This window comes from Leuciscus leuciscus (assembly GCF_965113295.1).
Source record: "Leuciscus leuciscus genome assembly, chromosome: 7".
NCBI lineage: Eukaryota > Metazoa > Chordata > Actinopteri > Cypriniformes > Leuciscidae > Leuciscus > Leuciscus leuciscus.
This window is the reverse complement of record NC_138731.1, coordinates 6,373,718-6,400,821: the sequence shown is the minus strand read 5'-3', so window position 1 is coordinate 6,400,821 and position 27,104 is coordinate 6,373,718. Positions and strand designations below refer to the sequence as shown.

The 27,104-nt window shown below is 39.3% G+C and overlaps 1 protein-coding gene and 1 long non-coding RNA gene across 6 annotated transcripts; both read right to left on the bottom strand.

Moving 5' to 3' along the window:
• Positions 1–10,471: 10,471 nt before the first annotated feature.
• On the bottom strand, positions 10,472–15,308 carry LOC309503504. 4 transcript variants are annotated; one of them, XR_014207666.1, is made up of 8 exons: positions 15,268–15,308; positions 13,801–14,809; positions 13,550–13,619; positions 13,220–13,275; positions 12,897–12,978; positions 12,384–12,494; positions 10,594–11,820; positions 10,472–10,554 (listed from the first exon to the last, which is right to left on the bottom strand). It is a non-coding gene; the product is annotated as an uncharacterized lncRNA (long non-coding RNA). The 4 variants fall into 4 exon arrangements; XR_014207669.1 differs by lacking the exon at positions 15,268–15,308 and having other exon boundaries at positions 10,474–10,554; positions 13,801–14,588; positions 14,799–14,813; XR_014207667.1 differs by lacking the exon at positions 15,268–15,308 and having other exon boundaries at positions 10,478–10,554; positions 13,801–13,838; positions 14,217–14,951.
• A 6,768-nt stretch (positions 15,309–22,076) lies between these two features.
• On the bottom strand, positions 22,077–26,981 carry LOC309503365 (tripartite motif-containing protein 16-like). Of its 2 annotated transcripts, XM_082176166.1 has the most exons (6): positions 26,342–26,981; positions 25,990–26,085; positions 25,669–25,902; positions 23,313–23,472; positions 23,115–23,162; positions 22,077–22,875 (listed from the first exon to the last, which is right to left on the bottom strand). In XM_082176166.1, exons 1-6 carry the CDS (start codon positions 26,912–26,914, stop codon positions 22,304–22,306), a joined length of 1,683 nt encoding a protein of 560 aa, XP_082032292.1. In that variant the 5' UTR covers positions 26,915–26,981; the 3' UTR covers positions 22,077–22,303. The 2 variants fall into 2 exon arrangements, with proteins under 2 accessions (XP_082032292.1, XP_082032293.1); XM_082176167.1 differs by lacking the exons at positions 25,669–25,902; positions 25,990–26,085.
• Positions 26,982–27,104: the final 123 nt, after the last annotated feature.

The window sequence follows — 27,104 nt, the reverse complement described above, 5'->3', positions numbered from 1 at the left end:
CTGACTCTTACCACCAAAGAGGTGAACAAACGTAAACAATGGCATGTGGGCAGCCAACATGGAGAACACCACCTGAAAAAAAAGAATTGACAAAAGCTAAAACATTTCTTCTAACAAACTCAATTGAAAAATTGTACATGGTTGCCACACCTCCAGTCTTCTGTAGTTTGATGAACATTTTGGGGTAAATGTCTTTGTATAGAAGTAGCTCCTCCAAGCGATTAATGATATCTGAGGCAGAGCCAGCAACAGATACTCCAAGTTGTGCACATGCTGCCAGCAGCTCACTTTTGGAAGGCTTGAAAAAGAAATGTAACTATTTAGTTTTTTGATTCAAAATAAAATGTGTGTTTATAAGTAATAATTATGGCATAGTAACACCTTTTTATTTCTAGCAGTTTTAGCACTGTGTCCTCAACAGCATGCGAGTCCACAGGTGGCGACTTGTCACTTAGACGATCTGAAAACCCTTTGAGGATCTCTGTTTTTGTTAAAACTTTTCCGGCTCTGCAGGAGGATCCAAGCCAAGGGGCAAAATGATGAGATGAGTAGGACAGTTCACTGGAGAAAGGGTTTCTCTCTTTTGTTTCTATAGGTGATGAAGGGGGAAATGACAAATTATATATCTTAGCAATTATGTAGTATTTAAAGGGATAGTTCACTTTGGACAACCACGTCCAAGTGATCTGAGAGCGCGGGCGGGTATAGATATATACACTAGATGTCGCCTTGGCTACTGCAGTTCATTGGAACGAAACCGTAGCCAAGGCGACATCTAGTGTATATATCTATACCCGCCCGCGCTCTCAGATCACTTGGACGTGGCTGTGTACAAGAGGTAACAACGATATAAATACTGTTCGTTTTCTCACACAAACCGCTCGTTTCGTGTCTTAGGCCATCAATGTGTACTTACGATGGGGAATTGTTTCATTTGGACTCTGTGCATGCTGTTTGAGACAGTGACCATAGACCTGCATTATATGACTGACAGACAAGAACGGTTTGACCTAAAAATATACAAATTTAAACTACTGCGGAAAAAAAGACACCTACATCTTGGATGCCCTTGAGGTAAGCTAAAACATACCAAAATTTAATTTCAAAGTGAACTATCCCTTTAAATGACAATCCATATGATCATATAAATTAGTGTTTGTGAGTATAGTTCTTACCATAACTGAAACCAACACAAATTAAAAAAATTGTCATAAATTCACTACACCAATCATAAATGACTGTTATTTATATACACTGTGATTTCTATAAATAGCTTACCAGGTAAATCAAAGGCCACCTTCCAATTACCATCAGCAATTAGGATAGGTGGTTCATGGCCACAGCGAATACAAGAAAAGTCATAGCTATATCTGGTCATTGCCAGAAATGAAAAATTGCTTTCCTCAGGGTGTTGTGGTGAATTGTCACTTGAAGAAGGTCCTCCATCATTGACAGAAATCGCCCAATGGCCGTGTAAGAATTGAGAAATTAGGAAATGCCGGACAGTTTGTTTGAAGAGAGACCAGACCCTGAGAGGACAAAGGACAAATTACCATTTGAACTAGCCCTCGTGCACCATCGAGACGAAAGTCTCACCTCCGAGTCATCCTAATCTACATCTCTTTCCCTCTCCCCTCACCCCCTCTCTCTCATGCTCAGATGATCACCTGAATTCACCCAAGAAAATGTATAGTTTTATGTGAATGACTACCACAGAGTATCTTTCATGTTTGGTATCATTTAAAATGTCACAGTGCGACTGGTACAAATGTCGCATTCCCAAATAAGTAACACAAAAGGTAATAAGAGTTTAAAGATAACTGGCAGACAAAGGAAGATGATCTCCTGACAAATGGTCACACACCCCCAAAAGGTGCAACCTCTGAATGCAAATTTCTTTTGTCAATACATGTTTCCATGTGAAAGGTTTGTCTATATAATGAAATGCAGCAGGAAATTCAGGGCCTTTTCTGTATCTCAGATTGGCCCGTGAGGCTGAGAGAGAGAGCTCTCAGCCTCATGTATTTCTTAATGTTGGGTTTGCATCTCTTCTCTCTATTCCAGAGCATTTGATGTTTTGTATCGATTATCTTTGAATTGATTATGAAATTGCCATGATACATTTACCTGATATAATAAATTGTTACATTTGATTATTCTAACTGACTTTGACATTATTTTCATTAAAGAGTTAAAAGGAATAGTCAAACATTCACTTACAATTAATGATCCACAGATATCATTAAAACCTTTTCATTTATGGAGTCAGATGAAATAACGAGAGAATACATATTCAAACGTATTGCATTTAATAAAAAAATATACTTTGCCTCACGGTAACACGTTAAGACCCAGAGGTGGGGGACTCGAGTCACATGACTTGACTTGAGTTGGACTTAAGTCGCAAATTTTAGGACTTGAGACTTGCTTGACAAATATTTATAAAAGACTTGACTTGACTTTGACTTTATATTCATGACTTGAGACTTGACTCGGACTTGAGTTAAATGACTCGAAATAACTTGTATTCTGTTTAATAAATATCTGTTTTTGAACGCACCACAACCTAATCACGTGACGCAGCAGGCAAGCAGAGAGTGCTAACAGGCTTGTTCGACTTGGAATTGGCGCTGCACAGACTAGGAGTGAAACGGTACATGTATTCATATTGAACCGAAACGGTACGGGCGTCACGGTTGGTGCATGAATTTACACGGTATAAAAATAAATAACACTCACGTGCAAATTAATGAATGTAATGCGGAACTACTGTTAGATACGCAGGTTCTTAACGGTCACCTAATCTGTCCTGCCTTAGCTCTGTGGCTATAATGAACAGGCTGCGAGTGCAATGTCAAGATTGCAATGCTGAAATATGTTGCGTGTGTGTGTGTGTGTGTGTGTGTGTGTGTGTGTGTGTGTGTGTGTGTGTGTGAGAGAGAGAGAGAGAGAGAGAGAGAGGCGTGGGCGCGATCGAACAGTGGGAACATAAAAACATACTCTGTAATTTAGTTCATAGTACAGGACATCATTCAAACTGCAAAGTGTTTACTTATATTTGTGTACACTCGCAATAAAACACAATCTTGTGCTTTTGTCAAACTGTAAACTTTTTTTTTTTTGCAATCGTACACTGTCTAATAATTGGTCTTCAGTGTTAGACTTTGAGTGAAACGCCTATGGATAGTTTTTGGGGATGCACATAAAAAATTGTATACACCTTCACACACACAAATAAATAAAAAAATTCATACAGACTTGCGAACCCAACCATGCATCCACAAATAAACAAATCAAAACAAACAAAACATTTAGAAAAACCTCGAACTTGCAAGTACAACCATGCACATGCAAACAAACAATACACTCTTCACTCATACAGATGCACACACATTCACTCACAAATATTAATCACACTCAAATCACCTCTCTCTCTCTCTCTCTCTCTCTCTCTCTCTCTCTCTCTCTCTCTCTCTCTCTCTCCACACACTAACTCTAACTTGAGGATATATATGTTCATGTTCCATAAAGGGGATGCTTGTTTGAAGAATGCCATTTGGTGGCATAGAAACCATTATACTTGCATTGATTAATACTTTTTAATGGTCTTCTGCAATGTTTGAGGCATATTTAGGTACAGCAGCTGTTTCAGAATTTTACATGCTTTTATGTTGGCCTAATTTTAGTTACATTTTAGGCAATGTAGTTTTACATTTTATTTATTTATTTATTTTTAGATTTGTATTGTATTAACAACTCAGCTGTATGTGGAGTCCTTTTGAGTAGAAATGCATATTGCAAAAAATTTTGTTGCAAATAAAAATCCCATAGTCCGTAACTACTGCAGTTTTAACTTATGTTAATATATAAATTCAGTTAAATCGTCAAACATTTGTATGAATTGCCAGTGACTTGCTTAACCCAAGCTACAACTTGACTTGAATTGCTTGACATAAAGCAGTGACTTGACTTGAAAATCAATTTGACATGCTGTTCATATGTATTACAAATAACTTTTTCTTACCTTTAGGGCAGATGTCATCATAGCACATAGACGAGTAGTCAAAATGATTCTATTATTGAAATTATGAAAACCTGAAGTGTATTCCTGAAATCTGACTGGTGTCTTGCAGATCAGGCAGTATTTAACACACACTGTAACACCTTTATTAGGAGAGAGAACAAAAAAAAAAACATACTTTACTGTGGCATTATCACACATTTACAAATGTTTGAATTTTTTTTATTTAATGTACAAACCTTTCTTCACTGAATCTATATCGTAGACTGACGCAGTCTTTGTGGCAACCACTGGTTCTGTAAGACCTGGTGGGGTTGGCCCAGGGCAATAAGGACATGTTGCCTCTGTGGGCTCAAACCTTATCGGGACCTGACTTGCCTGAGTCCTTAATTGCTGTGGCAAAATTTCTGGTATTCTTTTGTTTTGCCAGAGATAGTTGGTCATTGCAGCGAGTTGATGCTTCTTTAGTCCTTCCCCTACAACACCAAGTTCAATCTCTTCATTTTCAGAGGGGTCCCCTGACAAGTCACTGTCTGCTCTGGAAGACTCAATTAATAAATCTTCTCTTTCTTGGAAGAGCCACCACATTGCCATATAGATATGGACACATCGATACTGTTTTTTTGTGCTTTTACAAAGGCAATACCAGTGCCCCAACAATTTGTCAAAGGACACTCATGTCTGCCCAAAGAGGCACCATCTTTCTTTCTTTCCCGAATAAATGGAAAAGTAAACAAATCTGCTAGAATATCCATGTTTCTCAAAGAAAATAGGAAAAACAGAGCAGATTCCCTCTAATGACGCTGAACTGTTAAGTTTAGTGCACTCCGTCAGTCTGGTGGTGGAAATCAGTCCTTTTTCCTGCATCGTCTTCAAAGATTCTTCTCTCACAGGCTCAGGAGGAATGTATGGTGGAGCAGAAGAAACTCTGATTAAATGCTCACACTCTGCACCAGGCTTTCCACTAAGTTTGGCCAGAGTCATGAACTCCCGGCACTCTGCTACTTCACAGGCAATGACTTGAGAGGTGGTGCTTTTCTGCATATGTATCGGCACTCTTTGGCCTCTTATCTACTATTTTTGGCTGTGATGAAGACGCCTTGCTGTACATCAACTACTTCTCATGTCTACAAAGACTCCCTGCTGTGGTAAAAGAGGATAAGCAGTGGCAACACAGAAAGCTCTGCTCACCAACAGGAGCACTCGCTGCATTTTCATTTTTCTTTGGCTCACCTAAAAATGTACATAAATTACAGTAGCAGTTTCAGAATTAGCGAGTGAGTTTGATTAGAATGTCATATGTTGTTATGTACCAGGCTTAATTAATAGCTATGGACCATGTTATGTACACATACTGTAGACCAAGACTAAATGTCATCTGTTACAACAATCAGTTTCCAATTTAGATATTATGAAATGACCGAAAACATTAAGTGTCGTAGGCTTGAAATATCAACAGAAAATTATAACTATGCAAATGTAAAATTAACAAATGCATACTTTTATTTGGCAGGTCTTTGAATGGTGTTACCATGCAACCTGCAAAACAAGTATATTAAGTCAGTGAAAACAGTACTTTTAATAGGTTATGTGTTTGGCAATAGCATGATTAATAATCATGTAATAGCATAATTAATTCCTACCATGTTTCTGCAGATGATCTTCAAATGCATTTCGCCTTTGTAAAATCCTGTCACACTTAAAGCAATGCCAGTGACTTCTTTTTAATTTGTCAATTTTGTCACAAAAGCATGGTACAGTGAACAGAACTGTTAAAAAGCACATAAAGAGAATAGTGTATAATAAAACTAATAATTTAGTGAATAAAATATGTTACAAAACCAACATATGCTCACCAAAATCACCATCTTTAAAGTGCACAGCATATTTAAAATGCTTTTTTTCCTGGTGCTCTTCTGACCCATCCACAGCCTGTCTGCATAGCTGGCAGTTTTTTCCTTCATTGGCCTTAATTAAACTAATACGGTCTTTGAACGTTTGAAGACCTAAGGGACAAAACAATACAATACTGCACCTAATATACAATTGCATTTATATAATCATATATTTTATAATATAATACTATATAACTACAATTCTAAACTATAGCTTATAAATTATAGTGGTATATGCGAATATAACATTTTACGATACGACTGTAGTAGGCCTATACGCTCATATAGCCTACTAACACTAAGCTATAGCTGTCATGGTTCTGCCTTCATGTCCTAGATCTTTCTTGTTTTGAGGCAGGATCATGACAGACCCATGTTTTATGTGCAGCACATGGCCATTTGTTTGGCCATGTGCTTGCGTTGTCTCGTCATGTAACCCCGCCCCCTTGTTATCTCTTCTTGTTATCATTACTGTATCATCGCCGTCACCTGTTTCCCTCATTAGTTTCTCCCTATTTAATCCCCTTGTGTTTGCTGTCCTGTGCCGGTTCATTGCCAATCTTTATGTGAAGATTCATTTGTGAGTAACCTGTTGAGAAGTCTTGTGAAGTGTTTTGATCCTGTCTTAGCTGTTAGTTTATTGTTCAGTTTTCTGTCAGTCTTAGTCTAGTCTTGTTTGTCAATCCTGTCTTGTTTTGCCCCCTCGTGGGTTTTGTTTTCCCTGTTTTTTCTGTAATAAACCCTAGAGATGTCTGCAAATGGTCTGCGATTGGGTTCTCTCCTTCTAAACCATAACAGAATGAACCAGCCAATATTGAACCCAGCAGACAGTATGTCCTTTCCTGCCAAGCGACAACCTTTTGAAGGGACCCGGTTGGTCGTGTTTCGCGGGATCCGTGGAGGCCGCAGTAGAGGTGATCGAGAGGGTTCTACAAGGTCTTCTCCTGCTTCACTTCCTGTGATCCCTGAGGGTCGCCTGCTAGCCGTTGCTACACATGGGGACCAACCCAGCCCTGCCGCGACTCCTGAGACACCTTCCACGTCCATCAGTCTTCATGGTAAGCGTGGAAGGCACCCGTCGTGGGAGTCAGCATCAGAGTCTTCCTGCCCGGAGTCCTCCTCGCCTGCGCTGAGCTCCCCAGTTCCTGTAACGGTTCCAGCTTCACCTCCCTCTCCTGTCACCAGTCCGTCCATGGCATCAGCTCCGCGGCCAAGGAGAAAGAAGAGGAGAAAGGGAGCCTCTCGTTCTTCATCTCAGGCTGTTCCAGGGCCCGCTACTGCAAGCGCTGTTCCAGAGCCCGCTACTGCAAGCGCTGTCCCAGGCGCTGTTCCTGAGCCCGCCACGGCAAGCGCTGTTCCTGAGCCCGCCACGGCAAGCGCTGTTCCTGAGCCCGCCACGGCAAGCGCTGTTCCTGAGCCCGCCACGGCAAGCGCTGTTCCTGAGCCCGCCACGGCAAGCGCTGTTCCTGAGCCCGCCACGGCAAGCGCTGTTCCTGAGCCCGCCACGGCAAGCGCTGTTCCTGAGCCCGCCACGGCAAGCGCTGTTCCTGAGCCCGCCACGGCAAGCGCTGTTCCTGAGCCCGCCTCGGCAAGCGCTGTTCCAGAGCCAGCCTCGGCAAGCGCTGTTCCAGAGTCTGCAGTCATGAGGGCTGCAGAGCGAGCAGCGGCCGATTCAGCTGCTAAGGCTGTTTTGCGGTCGGTTTCGGCGAGCCACGAGATGCCAAATGTCATCGCTGCAAGAGCCTTGTCCGAGTATCTGTCCAGTCTAGCCAAGATTCTGGAGATGCCTGTCCCAGCTGGTGTGTCCAGCCCTGTCCCAGCTGATGTGTCCAGCCCTGTCCCAGCATCACAGTCTACTTCTTTCTCCACTCCCTTACCACCTGCCTCACCCATTGTCTTCGCTCCGCTGCCGGCTGTAGCTGTTCCCTCTGTCACCACTTCACCCCGGACTGTTTCCCCTAAGACTTTTCCTCGTGTGTCCCCATCCAAGTCTGCCCGGACCCCTCGCCCTCAGCCATCGTCCTGTCCACCCAAGACCACAGTCCCACCCACCCACCCTGGACATTCCCCCATGAACTCTGTGTTGTCTCCGCCTCCTCTTCCTTGTTTTTTATTTTTATTATGTCACCCCAATCCTGTCATTGTGTATTCCTGTCTGCCTTTATTAGTTTTTGTCATGTATTGTTGGTTTGTGTCTATGTCTCAGTCGGTCTTGTCCCGAGTTTCATGTTCCCTCTAGGGAGCGTCTGGAAGCCGCTCCTTGGGGGGAGGGTTCTGTCATGGTTCTGCCTTCATGTCCTAGATCTTTCTTGTTTTGAGGCAGGATCATGACAGACCCATGTTTTATGTGCAGCACATGGCCATTTGTTTGGCCATGTGCTTGCGTTGTCTCGTCATGTAACCCCGCCCCCTTGTTATCTCATCTTGTTATCATTATTGTATCATCGCCGTCACCTGTTTCCCTCATTAGTTTCTCCCTATTTAATCCCCTTGTGTTTGCTGTCCTGTGCCGGTTCATTGCCAATCTTTATGTGAAGATTCATTTGTGAGTAACCTGTTGAGAAGTCTTGTGAAGTGTTTTGATCCTGTCTTAGCTGTTAGTTTATTGTTCAGTTTTCTGTCAGTCTTAGTCTAGTCTTGTTTGTCAATCCTGTCTTGTTTTGCCCCCTCGTGGGTTTTGTTTTCCCTGTTTTTTCTGTAATAAACCCTAGAGATGTCTGCGATTGGGTTCTCTCCTTCTAAACCATAACAATAGCAGGCTATACCACTGCATGGCATGCATATTATACATAATATAATAATCAATGGAATCTACATCATTCTAAGTTATTTATATTTAAGGGTATTTCATTTTTGGGAATTTTTATCTCGATGGCTTACATTACATTGACTAAAGTTACTCATCCTCAGTATCGACGAAGAAACCGACTGACTTACCGTTCATGTTTGACCAAAAGTATTGTGGTATAATGATACCGACAGTATCATTATCTGTAGGTTATTTATATCGATATCAGACTCTGATTATGATTATATATATATTTTTTTTTTAACCAGATGTTCCTCAACTGTCGCAAGTTTTAGGTTATTTTGTGCTAGCCAGTGTGGACTTACTGACACCTACTGGCGAGCATGGAGCATCAAGCAAAAATAAATGTTACAGTAACGGATGTGACTGTTAATGCACTATTAGTTACTTCTGAATTATTCCTTGTGTTTCATAGGATGGGCAGTTTGCGTGATCAACAACATTGGCATTACATACATTCAGTGGCTGATATTCCTCTTAGATAGGCTACTGATGTGTCACAAACTGACTTGTTTGCGAAAATAAATTACTGACTTTAAAACGTTTAATTGACATTTATTTATTTTTAAAATATGCTAGATATAGGCTTTTGTTTCACAATTACGTCAGTATAGCTGCTCAGCTCATCTGTCAGTCACGAGGGTCCGTGTACTTGGCGGCCAACGGATTTTCGTTTTGAAAGGAAAAAAACAAAAACGAAAAACGGCCGGTTTCCCAATTACCATTAGTAAATAGGAAAACGAAAAACGGAAAACAACCCATTATTCGTTTTTTGTTTTGATATTAAAAAACGGAAAACGAAAAACAAAATCGTTATCCGATTGTCCTTGATGTGTTTATAGATGGAAATCGGAAATCAAAATACGTATGTATAAAGTCGTAATCCTTAATTCTGCATTGGTATTTTTTCGTGACCCGGAAGCGATCCTAAGTAGTAAGCAGTTGTCATAGATACACCTATGAGCGGTTGTATGCTAGATGTCGCCTTGGCTACGGCAGTTCATTGGAACGAATGCGTATATTTTAATGATCACAATTAAAGTTTTAATTTTATTAAATTGAACAAGCGCAACATTCAGCATTCAATCAAATATTCTAAAAGATGTATTATTAATAATAATGTTATTTCAACATAATATCTCGTTATTTCGACATAATTATGTGTGCGTGCAACAAGCAAGATGTGCATTTGTAAATCCGGTGACGCATGCATTGATTTTTATTAATAAACTAGTGTTTTCTGACAGTGTCGACTGCAAAGATGAAGTTGACGATCGCCATATTCGTAGTGAACGTGCATATAGAGAGAAATGCACATCATGGATTACATAATCAGAGAATAGCCTTTTTCTTTTCGTTTTGAATTATTTAGTTTTTAAGACATTTCAAGCTTTGTGTATTTGATGTATTTCTCATGTCTGTGTGAGGCATACACTGAGTTTCATTAAGTTAGGATGAGATGAGCTCCAGTTAACGTGCAATGCAAGTGACCGCGCGAGCGCCTCCATGATTATATTGGCTGTTATATTTCCTTCTTATTTATTCAATCCAGGCAATTATGTTGATGAAAAATTTATTAAAATTAAGATACAATTTATACAAAACGAAATACACTTTAAAGAACGGCTTTCTACAAAACAAAACTTAATGAAGTGGTCAAAATCATGTCTGACCCGCTCCATCCCAGCTAACAATTTTACGTTCTGGGAACGTTAGTTTTTGGTTCCCAGAACGTTCCCGGAACGTTCCCAAGAACGTTCCCTATTGGTTAGCCAGGAAAGTTTTCTTTACGTTAATAGAACGTTCCCTATAGGTTAGGGGAACGTTCCCTATAGGTTCTCGGAACGTTCCCGGAAGGTTCTCGGAACGTTCCCGGAAGGTTCTCGGAACGTTCCCGGAAGGTTCTCCTAACGTCTACACATCCTGATATGCCTGTACACAAATTATAGGTCTACAAACAACATAATCTACATTGTTTATTGTTCAAACACTTAAAATCCTATGAATATATTATTACAATAAATTGAATTTACAGAAACTATCATTAATAAGTAAATCAATCAGTTTGTATTAAATAAATAAATCAGCACACAATCCATGTTTTTGTTGATTCATTGTTTAATTATCAACCTAAAATAAGTCATCAAAAACAGCGTTAGCAAAATGTATTCAGGAACAGTAATTTACATTTAATATTTCAAACATGAAAATATTTCAATAAATAAAACTGCACAAACATTTTAATTAAAACTATCTTTTTGCAAACTGTAGCCTATAACTTAGAACAAAATTGAAAAAGTCTTCATTTATATACAATATACATGAATGTGCCAATCTTCACTCCGCTCAAAACATTTAAACTCCCAAAACCATCTGCAAATTTAACAAGAAAATAAAAAGACAACGCGTTACATGTACACACAATCCCATGCCAAAATTCAAGCCCTGTAATGGCATTAAAATTCATCCGGAGCAAATGAAAAGAGTGAGGTGGGATTGTGTGTCACAAGCTGTAGGAGATATGAGAGCACGAGCACTGCTGGTATCGTGTATTTATTCAGATATTTCAGCATCAATGTGTATAGAAAAATGTATATATTTGAAAACACTACATTGCATTTATTTATATTGCACTATTTATTATTTCAGACTACAAATCAAAAAAGGAATGTTTTAGGGTAAGGATATCCATTAAGCCTATGTACCCTTTAAGCCCACTTTCAACTCTGAAGTCAAATAAAAAACAGAGAAAATAATATTCAAGTCTAGTGAACTCTGACCTGCGAATTCGCTCTACATATAACGTATAAGTCTCACCTCCAATGAAGAATTTGAAAACCTGTAACTGCTGTGTTGTTTATGAGAGAGAAAGAGAAAAAAAGTTTGAAACTACTATCAATTTTTTTTTTTTATCTGTGACTTTACACCTACAAATTCCACTGTCACAGGTGCTCAGTTTTGCTATAATAATGCCCTCACAGAACATGGTAATAATCAGCCATCCATGCAAAAGCAAAGGTTGGTGTAGTTTACAGGAACATCTGTCCAGGCCAACATCTGATGCCTTGATGCCTTCCGCTGGGATCCCAGAAAACCTGAAAAAAAAAAAATATATATATTACAGTTCAAAATCTATCTATCATACATCTCATCTGGTATCACAAATTATCATTCCAAGTTCACTTTAAGATATGCTCAATATTAGGGCTGCACAATATTGAAAAATTTAGAGTTTATTTAGAGATATCAGCCGTATGGTTTAGTGCATGCGCGGCTCCAGGTTTGTATCTCGTAAATTACCCCACTAATAATGCCCAGAATGGCACCAAACTTCTACAGTAGTACAAATAGGTTCTGTACTCATTAAACCAGGCATTGGAAAGTTTGTAAGTAAAATCAGGAGTTTATTTAAATAACATTTGCCTGATGGCGAATGCTACTGCTGACGCGAATGTTGATGTCACTTTATGAGTACAGAACCCATTTGTACTTCTGTACTACTCATTTTCCCCGACATAGAGCAGATCGGCACACAACAAAAACTGCTGTTCGGATGTTCCCTTTACTGATATTTTAGCATTCGTGACATTTTAATTAAAACAGAAATAAGAATTTTAGTGTAATAAGCGAAAATGAACAGTAAACCGAGATCACCTACCGCTGCAGATGTGTACAGAAGTGAAAAGCAGAAATGCTTAGACCTCTTTCCGGTTCGACCGCTGGGCGCTCCGCATAACCCCTATTGGGGGGATTTTGTAGAGGAGTGAACCTGCATAGAAAATTACAATAGATAACAAGTATAGATAAATACAATAGAAGAAAAATACAGTTGAAATAAGCAGTGCATTATGTTTTTCAGTTAAATCTGAAAACATCAGGTACAGAAATTGAATTATCAAAATGTAAAATAAGTCTTCACTGTAAAAATAAAATAACTATAAATTAATTAAATGTATCTTTGCTAAAGCTACAAGTCATTTTCTCTTTTGATGTTTGATCACCATTGGCGACACAAACAGCTGCGGGTACGTTAGGCTACTGTCCCTTTAAGACGAATGCGCAGACCTAATATAAATGACACGCATCTGTTTTCTTTCTGTTTAAAACACACAAGACTGTTTACGAGGAAACTCGCCAAGATGGGCATTTTGACAAGATGGGCTAAACTCACCTTCTTCATCTACTGACTATGGATGGCATCAAGGTCTTGTCCTGAAGAATCACAGGGCCAAACAATAGGGATTATATCTCATCTGGTAACAAGAGCAAAGCCATAACTTTAAGAACTCTAATGATATATTTACCCCCTGATATTGCATTGGGGATATCAATTCAAACATTTTTAAAGGCTAAGAGTATGAGCCACAGCTGCCCAAGATATCTGTGAAAAATAACTGCCTAAAGTTGTCGACCCCCTGAACCACATTCAGCATTTAAAAGTACAAAGAATTTCAGTATTGATCAATAAAAAAAAACATACAAATACATAAATACCTTTGAGTTGGACAGTATGGTGTCAGTCTCATTGGCCAACATAATTCAAAACAGACCTAAAGAAATAAAATAAAATATACTAATGATCAGGATATCATGTTATCATAATAGTTAAATGAATTATTATTATAACTATGACCATTATAATATTGTATTAGTCGCCTATTATTTAGCTGATTATTTAGCCTACAGGCTTCTCAAGGACAATCTCACTGAAAAACCCTGGGGTTAATGATTTTAAAATGTGAGACTTATTTCAAAAGCATAAATCTTACAGACCCCAAACCTTTGAACAGCAGTGCACTGTATGTTTGAGGTGGTTTTGCTTACTAGTCATATGGTTCATAGCTGTGGAGATTGTCTTGGACGGGGGTGCAGCAGGCCATCACAGCATGATGATCTAGGAACATAACATGCTATTTGTCACAGAGCCAACAATATTACATGGGATTGGTTTAATAAAAGGAACCAAGCTAGAACAGAGGGGAAATGCAGAAAAGATAAATATATAAAAATCTTAAGATAATATATTGTAAAATAAATGCATATGGAATTATTATCATGATTAAACAATAACTCACCCCTTGTTGTAGAGGATTTTTTTTTCTCTCTCGCTATTCTGAAATCACATTTTAGCAATATTGGTAAGTGACGTCACTGATTAAGTTAACAATACAGTGCATTCTTTTAGGTTAAATAAATTAGCTTACTTCCAATCACCCATTGACAAATTACCAGCAAAACTATAAAAAACTGTTATCTACACTAAATATGTGTTTAAAAACCCAAACTTTCATAAATAAGACCTTAACTTAACGTAACTTAGGCCTAACGTTCTCTTCTGAAACCGGTTAGCTTAGATGCTAACGGACTTTTTCAAAGACACAAAACCATTTCTTTAAAGTAAATATTCAACAGAAGCGTGTCAATTACACGTAAGAAATGTGTCAGGGACGTTTGTGTGTATTATTTGTGAGATTTTGTTGACTAAACTTACCTGAAAGCAGTGAAACCAACAGCGACAGACGGGAGTTTTGTTGTTTGTCAGTTGTTGATGACGTTTCTGGTTTCCATCTGCTGAGGAGCGCACGTGCGCGCTCCAGTGTTTGATTCCGCGCATGCGCATTAAAACACTTCAAAGTCACGCAGCATTTAAATAAACATATAGAATTAAAATGTATAACATAATTTAAAATATCATTAATAAAAAGTTATTGCGAATAGATCTGAACGTTGTTGGTTATCTTATAACCTTAGGGGACCGTACTGACGACGTTGTCAGTTGGTAATCTGCCTGTTAAGTGATATTAAAATAATAACCTGCAGAGAACGTTCCCAGAACGTTCTCTTTAGGTTATAAAAATAAAACCTAATAATAATTAACTAAAAAAGACTGCCTACCAATGAGCAAAGTTATTGATTACTTAGGCATTATCTACTGCCTGATAATGGTCATGTAATTAAGCATTTGATAAATGGTGTTAAAGCACAAAACATTGCAAACCATTCAATTGGTTTAAGAAAAATAGAACCTAAAAATAACTTACAGGGAATGTTCTCTTTAGGTTATAAATTAAACCTAAAAATAACCTACAGGGAACGTTCCCTTAAAGTTATAAAACTTGGTTGGACGTCACCATGACAGACCGGTACATCGACCGCATTACTGCAGAAGCTGCAACGATCCGTCTGTCAATCTCCCGTTCCATCCTTCCCTCACTCGCGAACAAGACCCCAAGATACTTAAACTCCTCCACTTGAGGCAGGAACTGAACCAACCTGCGTGGGCAAACCACCCTTTTCCGACTGAGGACCATGGTCTCGGATTTGGAGGTTATAAAAAGTTATAAAAATAGAACTTAAAAATAACCTGCAGGGAACGTTCCCAGAACGTTCTCTTTAGGTTATAAAATTAAACCTAAAAATAACCTACAGGGAACGTTCTGGGAACGTTCTCTTAAAGTTATGCAGATAGAACCTAAAAATAACCTACAGGGAACGTTCCCAGAACGTTCTCTTTAGGTTATAAAATTAAACCTAAAAATAACCTACAGGGAACGTTCTGGGAACGTTCCCTTAAAGTTATAAAAATAGATCCTAAAAATAACCTACAGGGAATGTTCCCAGAACGTTCTCTTTAGGTTATAAATTTAATCCTAAAAATAACCTACAGGGAACGTTCCCAGAACGTTCTTGTTTGGTTCCCAAAAAAATAACCAAATGGGAACCAAACGGGAACGTTAGGGGAACGTTCTGTGTTTGCTGGGATGTCTCTCGATATATTGCGCATCTTACTCGTGCTGTTCACTGCAAGCATAAATGGGAAAAAAATTACATTATAATATTTGAACAAATATGAAACTAAAAGCGCTTATTTAATGGCTACAACAGTATAATAGGCCTACAGACTCTCTATTTGTACAAACTGCTGCACATTCATTTAATTCTGAATTTTGCACACACAAGTTGAAAGGCATTTGTTCAAATCAAGTTCACGGATAATTGTGCGTGCATTTATTAATCATTATGATACTAAAATCATAACAAAGTAGGCTATGCTATGTACAAAAAAATCAGATGAGCCCAGAATATGAATGCAACGTTTACTTGTTCAATTTAATAAAATTAAAACTTTAATTGTGATCATTAAAATAATTTAATATTAAATATTTAGTGGCCAAGTTTTTCTCATTTATATATATAGGCTATATATATATATATATATATATATATATATATATATATATATATATATATATATATATATATATATAAATAACATTATATATATATGCATTCGTTCCAATGAACTGCCGTAGCCAAGGCAACATCTAGCATATGTGTATCTATGACAACTGCTTACTACTTAGGATCGCTTCCGGGTCACGAAAAAATACCAATGCAGAATTAAGGATTACGACTTTATACATACGTATTTTGATTTCCGATTTCCATCTATAAACACATCAAGGACAATCGGATAACGATTTTGTTTTTCGTTTTCCGTTTTTTAATATCAAAACAAAAAAACGAATAATGGGTTGTTTTCCGTTTTTCGTTTTCCTATTTACTAATGGTAATTGGGAAACCGGCCGTTTTTCGTTTTTGTTTTTTTCCTTTCAAAACGAAAATCCGTTGGCCGCCAAGTACACGGACCCACGAGGTGTCACAACACGGAAACCTGTTCCGCGACACAGTGGCTGAGTCCCAATTCGCCTACTTATACTACGACCTAAAAGTATGTGCTGTTTTTGTGATGAAAAAGTACATACTTTTGAGTGTGTAGCAAAAGAGTATGCACGTTCTGGAACATACTTCGATGACGTCATGCAACGTACGTGGTTGCCTAGTTACGCACACCGCGACTGTTAACAAAACATTTAACATTTCATTCATTCTTATATATTCAATATAATTGTATTTACTATTCCCATCTTTTTTTCCACAATACATTTGCAATGTGTTTTACCAAATTGAGGAGTGAAGCAGGGCGTCGTCGTAGATCAACCAAACGCAGGTCGTTTGTGAGGCGGCTGGTTCTGACGTTCATGTGCAAATGTCTGTAACGAAAGCTACTTATTTTCTGAGTTAAAATATTCAAAGTTTATAGTGTAACTATTGTTTAACGTATTTTATACTTAATCTTATACTTAAGTTATGTATAATACTTAAAAATACCCCGATGAAAATGAACCATGCTTTTACTATAGTAAAAGTGTAGTAACCATGTTTCTTTGGTTGGACTGATAAAGTTAACATTTGTACAGCCACAGTATTACTACAAATAAGTCAGACAGAAACATCAAAAGAAATACATAAAAAAGACACTTGCATGACACTGTACTACAGCCTTTTTATTTATTGTTTTGTAGCCTGCAATGAGGCGCTCAGTATCTTCATCGGACCCTACAAGATAAACACGGTACTTTTTTTGGCACAACATAAACCCATTAATATTACGAGACGACAAAATATAACTTTAATTAGGGTTAAACATTGGAATTCTTACACTTAAAAACTGAGGGCGCATCTCCGCTGCTGCATCCGACTGCCATGTCTACATCACCACCATCACCACAAAGCTCCTCCCTCCCGCACGCAATGGGTTGTGGGCAATATTAGCCGTTAGAGTGTGCATTGATCTGCACTTCGAATTCTAACCGGAAATAGTAGACCATCCGGGTATCTTTGGAATACTCATTTCAACATACTACGATTTGGGACGTACTAATTCTAGTTTCGCATACTATTTAGGACGGATAGTATGCGAATTGGGACTCAGCAAGTGTCAGTGGCACATGTCACTATCCAATGGCACATGCCAATGAAGACCGGATGTGCCAATGCGCATAGTGACATGTGCCATTGGCTTCTGTGCGTCAGATGCCATGTCACTTAATGTTAATACCGCCTCTCTCTCTCTCTCTCTCGAAGAAGCAGATAATGCACCCTGAACTGGCAGGTTCTTATAGGGGATTATATAAACCGGTTTTATTAGACCTCAAGAACTCAGATTGTGAACACAAGGCTGACATGAGGAGATCAAGGCAGACGCTGACTCTCAGGAACGGCCTCTAGTTCGATGCTCTTGCTATCATCATTTCCTGCAGACAAAGCTTGTAAACGATTTGTCTTTGACTTTCTTTTCTTTTTATATATTAGTACTTTGTATGTAAACTATTTAACCTGTAGTTCACCTGCCAAAAGTCTCAGAGATTGATCTGAACTGAACACGGAGAAGTCTTCTGTGACCTATTTACTGTAAGTGTGAAAATTCAAATGCTTATGATTTAGGACAGATTTGACTTTAACCTTATTAACCTGATAATAATCAAAATTATATATAAAAGGTATAATAAAAGGTGTTTAAAAATTGTGCACCATAAAACAATACATATACATATACACACACATACACATATACACACACATACACATATACACACATATTCACATATATACACATATACACACATATCTCTCTCTCTCTCTTGGTAGTCCATCGTATCCGATGATGACATTCCACTTCATTTGCGGTGTACTCTTTTATGACTGAAGAGGCCAATCCTTGATCCACAAATTTTATTACATATTGGGCATGTAAAGTCTGAGTTTGTAGAGGCAGACATGGTTGCATGTCTCCGTAGTCTTTTTTGTTGTTTCCTTATATTCCTCTCCGATTCCAGCTGCACTATTCCTGTGTGGCAGAGCTGCTTCCAGGTGGTACGGTTTGCTGCGAATTCTTCAAGGCATGATGGATTAATTTGACACTTTCCTAGAGATGTTTTTAGTTGGTCTTTGTACCGCTTTTTCTGACCCCCTGCAGAACGGCGGCCCTGATGCAGCTGACCATAAAGGATTTGTCGTGGAAGACGATCTTGAGGCATCCTAATAACATGCCCAAGCCAGCGTAGTTGATGTTCAGTGACTGTTGCCTCCATACTCTTGCAGTTTGTTCTAGCAAGCACTTCAGAATGTGGTACATGGTCATAGCATGTGATCCCCAAGATTCGCTGCAAGCACCTTATATGGAAACGCTCCAGCAACCTTAGGTGATGGCTGTATATGACCCAGGCTTCACAGCTGTAAAGAAGAATGGTGATGCACACAGCTTTGTAGATGGTAACTTTAGTGCCCAATTGAAGGTGTTTATTTTGAAAGACCTTGCGTCGAAGTTTGCCAAAGGCTGCAGAAGCTTGCCTTATCCGATTATTTATTTCGTGATCGAGATTGCAGTCCTCTGATACAATGCTGCCTAGATACTTAAAGGATGGCACTATTGTAAGTGGTTGTTGTTCTATGGTAAAAACAGGCATGGTAGGTGGAGGGCTGAGCCTCCATTGGCATATCACTTCAGTTTTGGTGGTATTAACTGTCAAGCCCAATCTGCTATAGGTCTTCACAGCAGCAGCAAGGATAATTTGCAGGTCTTCAGGGGTATGTGCCACGAACACGCAGTCGTCAGCATACTGCAACTCAAGGACTCGCATTACTGAGATCTTAGTGGCGGCCTGGAACCTTCGAATATTAAAGAGATTTCCATCCAACCTGAAGTCAACAGTGATCCCAATACTGCTTTCAAGCTTATCACACAGAAGCTTTGTGACACAAAGGAGGTAGATATTAAAAAGTACCGGTGCCAGCACACATCCTTGTCTTACCCCAGTGCATACTCCAAAAGGCTCTGACTCCTGACCACCTGTGGTCACACGAGCTACCATCCCTTCATGGAACTGTGACAGGATGTTACAAAACTTTTTTGGACAGCCAAATTTTATTAAGATGTCCCAGAGCAGCTCTCGATTCACAGTGTCAAAAGCTTTGGAGAGATCGACAAATGCCATGAAGAGGTCCTGATGTTGTTCACGGCATTTTTCTTGGAGCTGTCTCACTGTGAAAATCATGTCCACAGTACTCCGATTCTTTCTGAAGCCACACTGTGACTCTGGCAACAAATGTTCAGTTAGGTTTTCTACCAGCCTACGTAGCATGATTTTTGCCAGGACCTTACCTGCGACTGCTAGTAGCGATATACCTCGACTGTTGCTACAAATAGATTTGTCACCCTTGTTTTTATATAAAGTGACAATGTTTGCATTTCTCCATTGTTGAGGGACACACTCCTGTTCCCAGACCTGCAGGATATATTGATGAATCATCCTGGTACACAGGTAGCCACCCTGTTTAAGGAGCTCCGATGGGATGCCATCATTGCCAGGGGACTTATTATCTCTGAGGGAGTTGATCGCTGCTAGCACCTCTTGAAATGTTGGAAGATGATCAAGGGCTTGTATAGTTGGTCGATTTGGTAGCTCCTCCAAGATGGAATGATCAATTGGTGACTGATGGTTAAGGAGAACTTCAAAATATTCAGCCCACCTTGCCAAGATCTGTTTCCTGTCTTTCAAAATTGTTAGTCCATCTGCTGCTTTTAAAGGTGTAATAGAACAATTCCTAGGTCCATATATGACTTTTAAAGAGTTGTAGAAGTTATACATATCGTTTCTATCAGCATATGATTGAATTTCTTGAGCCTTGTTCACCCACCATGAATTCTGTAGAGTACGTAAAGTTGTCTGTACCTCCTTGCGTGCTGTTTGCCATTGCTGCCGAAGGATGGTGGATGCAGGGCAGCTGATGATAGCCCTGTATGCTCTGCGCTTAGTTTCCAGCATGGACATGATGGCATTAGAGTTCTCATCAAACCAGTCCTGATGTTTTCTGGTTTTATAGCCTATAGAATCGACTGCAGTTTCATGTAACATTGAGGCAATGGATGCCCATTTCTGATCTATGGTGTAATCAGAACACAGAATAGACTCGCACTCTGATGACCTCATACCTATTGAACGGCGGAACATATTCCTTGGTGAAGCTGACTTTAGCATAGCACAATTCAGTTGCTTTTTGGTGGATTTCCTGAGACGCTGTGGGGGGCGCACTTTGAAATGGAGCTTGGTAATAATCAAGCGGTGATCTGTCCAGCACTCTGCACCTCTCATGGCCCGGGTCAACAGAACATCACTAATGTCAGCACGTCTTGCTATGACATAGTCAATCAGATGCCAGTGTTTAGATCGTGGATGCATCCAAGATGTTTTATATTTGGTTTTCTGCTGAAACAATGTGTTGGTAATAGTGAGGTCATGCTCTGCGCAGAGTGTTAGCAGCCTGAGACCATTTGCATTCACCTGCCCAACACCGTGTCTACCCATTTCTCCACGCCATAAATCATTGTTTCTTCCCACCCTAGCATTAAAATCACCCAGAAGGAATATCTTATCATTCCTAGGGATACGCTGAAGGGTGTCATCTAATAGCTGATAGAATCCATCCTTCACACTGTCATCTGATGGTAATGTGGGCGCGTATGCACTTAGTAGAGTAGCATAGCGTGCTTTTGCTAGGGGGATACGGAGGGTCATCAACCTCTCACTTACTCCGATGGGTGTTTCAGTGAGACAGGGCAGGAGACTGTTCTTGATTGCCATTCCCACACCGTGCTGATGCTTATTACCAGGGGGATAGCCTCTCCAGAAGAAGGTGTACCCTCCTCTCTCTTCTTTCAGCGAGCCTTCACCCAGCAGCCTTGTCTCACTAAGGGCAGCGATATCCACATTATAGCGCTTCAGTTCCTCAGAGATCAGTGCAGTCCTCCTATGAGGTCTGTTACCCTCATTATCCAGGAGAGTCCTGACATTCCATGTTGCCAATTTAAAAGGAATTATTTTCTTATTTCGACCGCAAGTTGGAATTCCCAGTAGGCGCGGTAACCTACCCAGGAGATTGTAGAGTGGGCAATTTTTAGGCCACCTTTTCTAGGCCCTTCCCAAATAGGGTGAGCAGTGTGGCCCCTAAATAGGGCTGCTCAGTCGCACGGGGGGCTGCCGAAAGCAGCATCCACTCAATCCAAGCTGCTAGCGACCATATACCCCATGCCGCTGCCGTGTAGGGTTCTAGCTAGAAGCTTCCAGGCCATTCTTCCCTGCTCCCGTCACCAGATACCCCATCGCCGCCAGACTTCAACCAAATATGAGATCAGAGTATTGTACACCGTGGTCAGAGGTGGAGACCTGCGCAAAGGGAACGTTTTTAAAGTGCCATAGGGGGGGGTGCACACACATACACACACATACACATATACACACATATTCACATATACACACATATACACACATATTCACATATACACACATATTCACATATACACACATATACACACATATTCACATATACACACATATACACACATATACACACATATACACACACATACACACACATACACATATACACACATATACACACATATTCACATATATACACATACACACATACACAAGGCACACATAAGAAATAATGAGAAAATATGTTTATTGAGTTTAGCAGGGAATATTATATCATCTTCAAGCTCAGCACTTACTCAACCATAATCTGAACATGTTATTTCACTGACAGAAGCTCAGCTGTAGTATTAATGTAAAAAAGAGAAAGTAAGAGACTCTATAACATCTCAGTGTTTATGATTTATCATGCAGCTCAAAGCATTATGGGTAGAATCTCTCTACAGTCTATCCTGATTCATCAACACAGTTTCACTGATGATCCACTATAAACATTAAACCCAGGATAGAGCGGTTGAGTGAATGTGGTCTGGACTGTGTGGATGAGGCTCATCGTGTCAGAGACGCTGTAGAAGGACAGAGTTCCTGCACTGGGATCCACATACACTCCTATTCTACTGTGATCCACACACACTCCTGTTCTACTGTGATCCACACACACTCCTGCTCTACTGCTGATGGGCTTTACAGGGAGTTCAGTCTCTATGTTATTGTGCCAGAATGAGTAACTGTCAGAAGAGCAGATCAAACTCCAAGACTGATCATTACGTCCAAACCAACACTCATTACCCTTCCTGCTGATGCTCTTATATGACACTGATATACACACACATCCACCACTCCACTCAATCTCCCAGTAACAGCGTCCACACACACTCTCTCTACACAACACCTGATAATATCCATCAAATCTGTCTGGATGATCAGGATACGACTGAATATCTGGGTGAGTGTTAGTAATCACTCTGTTCCTCTCAGACAGACGGAGGTATTTATTCACTGTGTTCAGATCCAGATTGAGCTGATGGGAATCTGATGGAGATAAAACACATCAGAATCAGGAATTATGAATCTGTCTGATCTTTTAATGTATCTGAACTCTTCATGTTCAATATATCATCAGTGTCTCAGTGCAGTTTACCAGATATCCTGAGCAAATCATCATTTACATGATCAACTCTAAAACTCTTCTGTCATGTTTTCTTTCACTTCTCCAGGAAGAACATGAACACACTCAGTGAGTTTTTCTGCTGGTTTTCTCAGTGACTTACATTGTAGGAAGTCGTTCCTGGTCCTGGGAACAATGTTGGAGAAAGTGCCTGTGGAAATCAACAGACATGAAGAGTGTGATTATCATGTCAAGAGAAAATGATCCCTGCATCCGTTCCAAAGACATTTCTAATAGGATCTTCTACATGATCTGAGATGATGGAGGATCATTTCTGAGAGCAGAATCTCCAGGACTTTACCTCTGTCAGAGATCTTCTTCAGCTCCTCTTTGCAGAAATCCTCCAGTTTGTCTCTCAGCTGACGGACAGATTCTCTCACGCCATCAAAAGAGGAGAGAGAACTGAAGAGATTGTCATTTACGTCTGTAGATTCAGGAGGAGCTGAGAGAGACTGGAAACTCTAGAGAAAACAGAAATCAAAGCTCATCACCTCCACACTTCATCAATAACCTGCTCTACTGTCAGATTTGTGCGGCTCTTGTTGATCTTTAGTAACTCTCCTCAATCCAGCACTTTCACAGCATCAGCTTCATTCTTCTCATATTCATTATGTGACATTAGAGACACAAGTTCTAGCGTTTGTCATTTACACTATATGTGAACTTTCTAGGAAATCAATTTAAGCTCAATATTAGCTTGAGAAATACATGATTTTATTAGAAATACTGCGATTTATATAGAAATAAATCCAAATTTAGTGTGTTTTGAAATTATATATTTAAAAAATAAATTGGCAGAATAAACCAAATAAATTTTTTTTAAATTCCAGAAAACTCGAAAGTCATTCATAAAATCGAGAGGTCAGTAATAAACCAACATCTCATATTAAATACTTTAAATAATCATATTATTATCCTGATCAAATGCATCAATCTCTATCTTAGCTGTATTATATCATGTAAATTGGACTCTAAAAAGTTAAATTACATTCTTTAATGGGAATGTCATTAAAGCCTTTGTTTTATTCACAGAATTAAAGGGAAAACTTTGCTAAATTTATATTTGTGTGATGAAAAGGCATTAATATGTGATATTTTTGTCTTTGTTAATTTAATTTACTATGAAACGTGAAGTACGAAACAATACTTGAATATAAATATAAATATAAATAAATGCTTGGATTTAGGGTAATATAACTTTTAATAAATAGTAAATAGTATTAAAACGTGTTAAAGATTTTGTAAGCATATTGTGCTTGAAGTCAAGGGTTTATTTGTTACACAATGAAACATGCCAAATTGTACAGACGTAATTGTTAGCCAGGCTGTCATACAAAGAAATTATGAACACATGAAAAAACAAGAGAGGATGATGAAATATTAACAACTGACTATGTTGAAGTCAATGTATGATTTTTTTTCTCCTGTGAGCATTTTAGTTTTTCTAAACCTGTAGCTGTAGTTTGCCTTTTTTGTCACTTAATATTCATCAATATTATTGATCTGCCTGCACTGACACCGTTGTCTGAGAACTGAACTGAGCTGGCCGATGACATCACTGTTTTCTCCAGAGCGGCTGTATAGATAAATGAACTAAATAGATAACTAATGATTTTTACAATGGAAATGAGTCAACACTGAACTCACTTAAGCTGGACAATGACACTATTGTCTTCTAGATCTGCTGTACAGCCAAAACTAACTTTGTTGCATTATTTTCCTATAATCAATATAAAGCTGCTTTGAAACAATCTGTATTGTAAAAAGCACTATAACAAATAAAGATGAATTGACTTGAAATAATTTTGTCAGAGAAATACCTTCACTAAGTTTAGTGTTTTGATCTTCCCTCATATTTTAAAATATTTTAAAAATATATAAATATTTTAAAAAATCCTCATAATTTGATGGTTTAATCAATATTATAATTCATAATAATAATAATATAATTCATTAAAAAACTTTTAAAAAAACCTCCACACATCACTTTTGGCCACTACTGTATGTCTTGTGTGGTCAGTGCCACAATAGTGCTATTTCAGACCCTGGTTACTGTGGACTGATGAGCTCAAGTCATCACCGGTGCACTGCTACTTTTTACCATCCTCAAAAAATAATCACTTTCATTTCTGCAGTTAGAGCATTGATTTGTAGAGTGGGAGAAGCTATTAAATTTCTTAAAGGTCCGTTACAAAAAGAATACCTTGATGATCAAGCTTTTATCGTTTGATCAACTCTGTCATCATTTAACATTATGGGCCCTATTTTAATGATCTAAGCTCATGGTCTAAAGCGCACGGCGCAAGAGCACTTACAGCGTGTCCGAATCCACTTTTGATAATTTAACGACGGGAAAAATGGTCGGCGCTCCCGGCGCATGGTCTAAAAGGGTCGTCCCTATTCTCTTAATGAGTAATGGGTGTGTTTTGGGCATAACGTGCAATAAACCAATCAGAGTCTCATCTCCCATTTCCTTTAAAAGCCAGTTGCTATTTGCAAGTGGAAAAACGGATCTTTAATGCAAGGTTAAAGTAGGCAAGCAAACCATCTACGGGACAAAGTGTTCGCGCGTTGTGGACCCGCCTATAGGCGCATATTAGTAACGCATCTTTAAATAACTAAAAATACATGGTCCTGTTCTTCTCGATCTCTGTTACCTGCAGGAAATGTATGTGATCCTGTGTGTGTGAAAGTTGCTCCAGCTCAGCGTCTCTCCTCCTCAGATCATTGATCTCCTGCTCCAGTCGCTCCAGTCGTTCTTCAGCTCGACTCACTGCAGTCTTTTCCTGATCTCTGATCCGCAGTGTCGCCTCAGAGCGGCTTCTCTCAATGGAGCGGATGAGCTCAGTGAAGATCCTCTCACTGACCTCCACTGCTGTGTGTGCAGAGCGCTGTTAGGACACACATCACAATCACACAGTGAGCTTCAGTGAGTCCTGACTGAGACTTCTCAAACTTCTCTTCTTCTCCAGACTCACCTTATGAGACTCTACAGCCTCTCTCAGCTGCTGAAGATCTTTCTCTCTCTGCTGGATCCTCTGCTGGAACGACCTCTGCGTCTCCTTTAGCTGCTTCTGCAGCACAAACCAATAACACAGATGGCACTTTATACTGTCACTATATCATCATGTGAAGAGTTTAAAAAAAGTTTGTGTTGATAAATGATTACGATTTTCACCATATTTTCTGTTAAGATAATATAAAAATATGAAAGTCCACTTGCAGCTTCTGTTCACTTCTGTGACGTCTGCAGTGTGAATGATGTTTCCTGATCATATGGTGCCATTATAAACAGTGTCAACATTATTTCATCAGTGTGTAGTTTCATACCTGTTTCTCTGTCCTCTGTGCTGCAGCTGATACAGTGTCGTGGTTTTTATGTTCTTCCATCAAACACAGCACACATATAAACTTCTGGTCAGTGCGACAGAAAACCTCAAGGAGTTTATCATGTGTTTGGCAGATCATCTCCTGCAGTCGTCCAGTGGCATCAGTCAAATTGTGTCTCTTTCCTTTAAACCAACTCTCATGTTGTTCAAGGTGACTTTGACAGTAAGAGTTCAGACACACCAGACAGGACTTGACGGCTTTGTGTTTTCTTCCAGTACAGACGTCACACTGCACATCTCCAGCTCCAGCGTAACAGTCAGCAGGAAGTTTAGTCTTCTTCAGTTTCTCCACCACTTCAGCCAGCATGGTGTTTTTGGCTAAAGCAGGTCTTGGCCTGAAGGTCTGTCTGCACTGAGGGCAGCTGTAGACTCTCATCTGATCCTCCTGATCCCAGCAGCCTGTAATACAGATCTTACAGTAACTGTGTCCACAGGGAATGGCCACTGGATCCTTCAGGAGATCCAGACACACTGGACACAGGAACTCATCCTGAGAAAATCTGGCCTCTGCCATTTTACTGCATGAATACTGAGACACAAACACACAACAGCTCAACTGCACTTTAGTCTCTTTCTCGAACTCTTCCTGCTTCCTGGTTCTGTGTTTGAGTGACGTGTGCAAAACAGGTTTATCAAGTCTATAAACCCTTTAACCCTTAAAGTTCAGATTCTACAACAGTAAATGCAAAAAACATTCACTGTAA

Bases quoted from the DNA above. Each gene is read 5' to 3' on its own strand.
- LOC309503365 (XM_082176166.1), bottom strand. From the start codon at position 26,914: ATGGCAGAGGCCAGATTTTCTCAGGATGAGTTCCTGTGTCCAGTGTGT. The intron at 26,086-26,341 runs GTATGAAACTAC...TTTGTGCTGCAG, and splicing joins CACAGAGGACAGAGAAACAG to AAGCAGCTAAAGGAGACGCA. The intron at 23,473-25,668 runs GTAACAGAGATC...TGTTTTCTCTAG, and splicing joins ATCACATACATTTCCTGCAG to AGTTTCCAGTCTCTCTCAGC.